Here is a 7,430-nt window from a genome sequence, read left to right as displayed (position 1 = left end):
TATTTAGAGGGCACATAGCGTCAATCTTACTATTTTAAAGGCTTAGAGTTTTTTTTTTAATACAAAGCCCTCCAAGCTTATTCACCACTTCATCCAGCCTATTGGTTAACATATACATCTTAGTGAATACCTCACAATTGAGTAAGCTAATAGGCTTATATGTCTCTACCTTTTCTGCCACAATCTTCTTTGAAATAAGACACAGCATAGTATAGTTCAGCCCATGAAACCTCAAATTTTTAGTATATCAATCAGCAAACATCTGCATCATCTCATCTAGGGTTGTCAAAATACTTGAGCTCAGCTCGAGCTCTAAACAAGCCGGCTCGGTTTGCTCAATTTTGTGGCTCAAAGAATAAAATCGGGCTTGATTACTGTAGCATATGATATACATATATATAAAAGCCCGAACCCGTCTCTCCCAAATCCCACCCTAAAAACCCTTATCGGCGACGCGGAGCAATTCCACTCTCTGCTTTGCACTCCGACTCTCTACCAGCACTCCTACTCTCCAACGCACCTACCGATGACACTCCAAATCTTCACTGGTCATGCCTCCATCGAACACCACTAGGCCACGCCAAGCTATTTTCACCCCTACTACTCTTGCCACGCCTCTACAATAAGTCCTATATTGTGTGAGTTACACGAGGTAAGAATATGATTTGTCTTACTTGCTTCTCCATTTGGCTAGATGCTCACATCAATTATGTGATCCCTATTGAAACTTTCATACTTTCGGTAGAATATGTGATCAACGTGTGGTCTCCCTTCACGGCCACTTCGTAAAGCCCATAAAACCCTTGATTAAAGTCTGGTGTGTTCAACTTTTTTTTTTCTATGCTCATGAAACTAGGGACAAAAATGGGTCCGATTATCGGATCTGATTAGGATAAAAATTTCTATCCATTTCGGATGCATATAGAATTTTTGAAAAAAAACCTGAATACAGATTCGGATACGAGTCAGATATAATTTTCGTATTCAGGTACAATATCGGATATTCGTTTACCTGCATATTTTTAAAATGATTTACAATTTTTAGTTTGCTTATTTAAATAGTGAATATTGATATTGTTACTAATGATGCGTGATAAATTATTTGCACAAATTAATTTTTCTAATTTTATATGTATTTGACGTACAATTTTTTTTAACTCTTAATATTTTCGTATTAATTATCTCTAAATAAAATAGCATAATTAGATTAAAATTTGATCAACATCGGTTTAAGATTTGACTATCTATCCGAAAATTATCCGTATCCATTTAGTTAAGATATAATTTTAAATTTTACTATCCACTCAATATCTGTATCTGAATCCGTATCTAGATTAAAAATATAGATTTGGATGTGGGTTGAGCACTATCCAGTCCATATTCGATCTATTTTCACCCCTACATGAAACCTTTTATTGAGCTACTAAGTCGAGCTTGAGCTTGATAAAAGCCAACTCGGGCCCACCTTATCCAGCTTATTTCAAGCTCGAGCTAATAAAAAATCTCTATCGAGCAAAGCCGAGCAAGGCCCAGCTAACTCGAAATCAGCTCGTATATATCCCTAATCTTATCCTAAAATTTCATAGTAAACTCAAGCATTCTGGACCCCCAATTTAAAACACTCAGATATCCAATGACCAGCAAAAACTACTTGGGCTACTGGGCCCCTCTAGGGACCGTGCAACTACATGTATATATCTAGTCTCTCATGCACGTGATATATTCATAAATAGCATCATATATAATCTTGATGTTCCGTATGGTTGATAGTTGTGAAATGTGAATAAGATATAGAGTGATATTTTATCTTTTTCAAACATTTTGAAGAGAACATTCAGTAACAAACTATAGGGCAAGTAAGATGATACAAGAAAGAAAGTTATGGTGATTCGAAAACAAAAAGTATTTTGAATTTTGAGCCTCTAAAATCATCGTGGTACCGTCGTAACAAAAAGAAAATAATTATCGAATTGGGTTGGGCTAGGTTGGGCGTGGTACCGTCGTGGCTATTTATGAATCGGCTCAATGAAAGTTGAAATCTAACATTTGATGCTCTTCTCTCCAGACTTTGGTGGTGGTGATAAAAAAAGAGAAGAAGAAGGCATGAAGGAGTTCCAAGTGGACATTTACAAGGGTTCTCACACTCTCTCCCTCGCCCTCTTCACTGACGTCACAAACAGCAGGTTTGCATGCCCTCTTTTTATTCCTCCTTATCGATCTTCTACTTATCTGCCCTCAATCTATTTTCTCTTTCCTCTGCTACAAATTGCTTTTATCATTCCTCTTTTACCTTTATTTGGTGGCCTTCACTTATTTTCTCATCTATATACTTATTTTGTTTATAGCACTTAGAGTTGGGTAGTGTAATTAATTATTGATCAGATTGCAATACTCCTAGTTGGTAGTCATGTAACAAATATACTGCCTTTCTTGAAAATGATTGGACTTTCAAATTGTAGAATTGCGACTTGCATATTTTCAACACTATTGATGCACAAGAAAAATGCTTCGTCTTTATCTGAAACAAAGGAATGTATATTTAAAGCTAGGCATTTATGGTCCCAATTTTTTTTTTCTGTTTCCTTTTTGATATAATCTTCGACATGACAATTGGTCTTAATTAATATGACATTTTCTGGTCTTCACAAGCCTAGCAGTAGGTTGCGAAGTACTCCAACATACTACATGCAACTCTTGTTGTATGGTTGTGAAAAAATTATGTTGCAAATCATTCTTCTGATCTTCTCTATTGGAAGAAATTTTACGGTCTAGGCTACTTTTTAGTACCATTAAATGATGTATTCTTTTACAGGGAACTCCTCGAATCTATGCAGTCTGGAAGGATGGAACCGGAAGTAGCACTTCTTAATTCATTACTAGTATGCGAATTCTTATTTTTAGATAACTTCTCTTGGGTTCAACCAGAAAATGATTTTCTAGCTTGCCCTAGCATAGGCATCGATGTAATATCACATGTATCTTTTCTTCTCAATGCCTTCTTTGAAGTGACAGATGTAGACTGCTAGCAAAGATTTTGCTTGACTGTACATGTGACAATTTTTTGATGATGTTTCTACCATAAATAACAGATACCAGATGTTTTCCCCATTTTAGCAGCAGCTCATAAGGCGCTTCTATCCAAATTAAGGGAGTCGCTGACAACTCGTACTCTTCATTCAGAGCTTGTTTATAATTATGCTGGATCTAAACATGTACCTATTTGTTTTAGTTTTTACTATATTTTATATCCAATTTTTTGCATATTATTGACTCCAAATTGGATATTATGATAGATAACAGAGTCCCTGAAGCGGTGTGGAATTTCTGATGACACAACCTACATCCTTGTAGCTCGTTTTGATGCATCTCATGATGAGGTAGAACTCTCTAGTAATGAATATTCAATTCCTCAATTGCATGTCTTATATAGATATTTGATGTTGCGCTCTTCCTGAATCACATTTCTTGTGAAGCTCTAAAATATAAATGATGTGGAAACAAGAATCTTAACAATTAGAAAGCCTGCTTGAGCTACTCATGCTTCTTGAATCAATGTGAAACAGTCACCAAAAAGAGGGGGGGAATCAGCTTGTACATATTTATGCTTGAGCTACTGTTACAATAAATAGTCTAATTGCATATATGGGACTCCACTAGCTGAAAATTTTAATTGAGACAGTCCTCACTAGTAAACTGGAATAGTTGAACAAACTTCGACAGCTATCAGTTAAATTTTCTTTTAATGTTAGTGAAAGTATAAAATTTATGTTCTTTGTAAGTACATAAATTTATGATGCTCAGTGCTCAAAGCGGTTAACCTTCAAATTATGACATCTCACTTTGCAATCATCAAAATGGAGTCACTACTCCTCTCTTCCCTGTATAATTTGACAAGACAATTCAAGTTTGCTGACACTCATAATAGCTTGAGTTGTTAAAGTTACAAAGTCAAATGGTATATTGAATGTGATTCTTCCTTGTAAGATGAAAAAAGTGTCGAAGCTCATTAATGGGAAAGAGATCGATCTGGTAGAGTTGGAAAGAAGAGCTAACAAAGCGCAGATTCTAAAGGTATGGATATCATTTAACTTTCTTAATGTTCTTTATTTTTTCCTTTGTCCTTTTCCTTTTCTAAATGTAGTGATCCTTGCATTTAATTTTTTTCAGCATTACAAAATATCTTCCGAGGAGTTGGCAATATCGTCAGTATCTGATGCAATCACTTGCAGGATCGCAGCTCGAGATGCCCTTTGAAAAATGAGAATCAGATGTCTCGAGTTTAAGTTTGTTTCTATCATTGTGTCTGTAATTTGATACTTTATGGTTCATGTGTCGACCCTGTAGTTCACAACATCAACTTCTTGAGTGTGACAGGCTATTTTCATTTTTCTTTCTGGGCCATAAACAAAATATTTCTATCAGTAGAATGGAGAAAGTTGATGGAGTTACCCAGGAAGAGGATAAGGGGCCGTTTGATTGGATTCTTGCGGCACTGCAGAAGGAAGACCAGCTCCTGGAAACCGATCCGATCCTCAAAAAGGTAGAGGAGACCAACGGCAGGAAGCCTTCCGTCTCTGTTCCCGCCAAGAAATCCGGTGGATTCTGAGGTCTCTTTGCCCAGAAATAAAGTTTTAAGTACAGATACCTCTGAGAAAGGGACGGAGAGAAAAGAAAAAATTTAAGGCAATCTGTCGCAAGCTCGCACAGCTCTTTCTCCTATTAAACAACGAGACATCAAATTTTAAACTCAATCCTTTCTATGCTCCGATGATTAAGTATGCTGCTTCTCTTGTACTTTTCAAATTATTATCACGACGAATCTCTTTGTTAATTTGGCCTAAAAAATTTGAGAATTTCCAGCCTTTTAAAAGGTTTGCTCGAAGAATGTTGTATCTCTGGATCTCGCCGGAAGATGTCACTTTGTTGCTGCATGCCTGCATCTCTGGATGCATTTTCAACACGCAAGATTCAAGGTTGCGCAATGACTCGCTACAATCTATTGACCAAACTCATATCCATTACCTGCTTTACTCCTTATAAACTCAACTTGTCGTTTATACGGAATAACGTCTTGCGGAGGTGATTAGAATCTATCCAACATCTGTCTTTGATGGATTCAATAATCAATAAGAAACTTGCAAGTAAAACCTTTCCAGGTAGACATGGATAAGTTGTCTCCACCACCAATTTGCGACCAAGGGATCAACAGTGACATGAAAAATAGTAAGCTTAGGATATATTTTGGCAAACTAAAAATATGGATCCGGATATGAATTGAGCATTATCCGATTCGTTTTCATCCCTATTTCTACCAAAACTTAAAATGAGTGTGACTTACATATTTGATTTTAAATATGTGGGTGTTTAAGTAAAGTAAATAAGCGCTTTGAAATTTTGTTCAAATTTTGTTAACATAAAATGTCGAACATTTTATTATTTTTTATGTCAACTTGTAAGATGGCTGTTGGCATGGTAAAAATATGTGTCTTTTGATATTAAGCTTACGAGTTGTCCAATTTGTAAATGACATTTTAAGGAGAGCTTATGATGTACTTTAAATCCACGTCTAGAAACATGGAGCCATAGGAGATTAGTGGCAATTATGCAATATCTCCTGAAACCGGATAGCAAATTTTGACGAACAACCTTAGCTATCGCGAGATAGCAAACACACACCTTATCTACTAATGGGGCAACGATAGTCGTAGTGTCTCCAAAATCGCCTGTGTTTTCCACAACCGTCTTGCCCTACCACCTTTTATAAATAAACAGAACTCTTGCCCACTCTTTTCTTTCCATCATGCTTTGTATATTTCTCCTCTCTCTCCTCCTCTCTCCTAGGGTTAAGATTTGGGATTGGGTGAGGAGGGAAGAAGATGCGCAAGGGGACGAATGGAGTGAGGCAAATCAAACGGTTCTTGATGAGGAGATCCTGCTTGAGACCTCCATGCTACACGATGCGGCAGACAACCTCATCGTCTTCTCCAACACGGGAAAGCTCGATTATTACGTCACGGATGCCAGGTTTCTCCCTACTCTCTTCTTGAATCCGTCGTTCTTGTTTATTTCTATGTTTAGATGGTTTCTTCTTTCTTCTTTGAGTTCAGATAGGGTGGCATGGGAAGATAGTGAATGGGTGTTACTGCTTTTTTTTTAGTAACGCAGATATTTTTCATGATTGTATTAGAAGGCGATGTCGGATTTAAAGGTTTCTTTAGGGTAGGATATGGATCACAAGATAGCTGTCGATCCTCACCGCCTTCTACTTTTTGAATCGTTCCTCTCCGAACAAAGCCTTAGACGTTCTTGTACTATCTCGTGAAGCTCTATTTGATTATAGAGACTTCTTGCAGTAATTATTCAGATCTTGTTTCGTGATTGAGTGGAGGTGCAAGAAGTCAGTGAAGGGGAGATGCTGCTCTGTTTTAGCAATCCAGGTCTTTCCTATAATTAGATAGAATGCAAATTTTGTTATTTTAGGGAAAGATATGGATCTGCAAATACCTCTCATCTTTCATCCAATCTTGGTTACTCTCTATAGTTGATCTAGGACATCCCTCTCTATTTTTCCTTGATCCGTTGCAGGTCTCTTCCTCCTGTAGAAAGCATAAACATATCATCTAAACTTCTTCCATAATGGAAATTTTTCTCTTTTGTGTTTTTCTGCTTTTGGATGTCTGATTAATTCTCTTATTTGCTGTTATTTGTCTATTGGAACTATAAGTAGTTTAATGTGGAAAGTAAACATTGAAAAGCTAGTTGAACCGAATAAAATTTATAAAATTGTAATATGCATCCTTTAATTACATTTTAGCATGCACTCCAGAATATATAGCGATAAATCATGACAGACTTTTCTTAAAATATCACCAGTTCTAGTTTGTTGAGATTACTGGTAAATCCATCCCCAATTTCATTTTCAAGTGAACTACTCCATCAATTATGATCAATCGTGGATGATTATCATGCTATTCTTAATGAATGGAATTCATCTTGGTCCTTGGATGAAACCATGATTTGATTTTCTGTACACTTTCTATATGAATTACCTGGAATCTACATTTATCTTTTGGGGGCTTGCATACATTATTAGGCCAAACACTACTATAAAAGTGATAAACATGAAGTGTATCTTTTGCCCCTCTATAATTTCATCATCTCTAGTTGATTTACTATGCAGATTAGACTATTACTTTTGATTGTTTTTGGGTCAAGATGTCCCTTGAAGACATTTTCTGTGAATTATACTCTTTTACCTTTCATGAATCATGTACATCTTGTTCTTGTTAATCCTGATGATCAAATAATTTTAGATTAAACTGTGACCAAACTGTGATCAAATCATATTTTAGGGTTTAGGGTTTAGGGTTTAGGATTTAGGGTTCAGGGTTCAGGGTTCAGGGTTCAGGGTTCAGGGTTCAGGGTTCGAG

The 7,430-nt window shown here is 36.4% G+C and overlaps 1 protein-coding gene across 1 annotated transcript; it reads left to right on the top strand.

The window, feature by feature from the left end:
• Positions 1–385: 385 nt before the first annotated feature.
• On the top strand, positions 386–4,831 carry LOC140797616 (uncharacterized). Its single transcript, XM_073151210.1, has 7 exons — positions 386–652; positions 2,066–2,183; positions 2,813–2,879; positions 3,090–3,212; positions 3,294–3,377; positions 3,985–4,071; positions 4,168–4,831. Exons 2-7 carry the CDS (start codon positions 2,104–2,106, stop codon positions 4,252–4,254), a joined length of 528 nt encoding a protein of 175 aa, XP_073007311.1. The 5' UTR covers positions 386–652; positions 2,066–2,103; the 3' UTR covers positions 4,255–4,831.
• Positions 4,832–7,430: the final 2,599 nt, after the last annotated feature.

Source organism: Typha latifolia, chromosome 11 (assembly GCF_019914945.1).
Source record: "Typha latifolia isolate L0001 chromosome 11, TyphaL0001v2, whole genome shotgun sequence".
NCBI lineage: Eukaryota > Viridiplantae > Streptophyta > Magnoliopsida > Poales > Typhaceae > Typha > Typha latifolia.
Note: the sequence above shows the minus strand (reverse complement) of the source record. Positions and strands in the feature narration are given on the sequence as shown.

Coding starts and splice junctions, on each gene's coding strand:
- LOC140797616 (XM_073151210.1), top strand. CDS start 2,104: ATGAAGGAGTTCCAAGTGGACATTTACAAGGGTTCTCACACTCTCTCC. Junction 2,184..2,812: donor ACTGACGTCACAAACAGCAG/GTTTGCATGCCC, acceptor ATTCTTTTACAG/GGAACTCCTCGAATCTATGC. Junction 4,072..4,167: donor ACAAAGCGCAGATTCTAAAG/GTATGGATATCA, acceptor AATTTTTTTCAG/CATTACAAAATATCTTCCGA.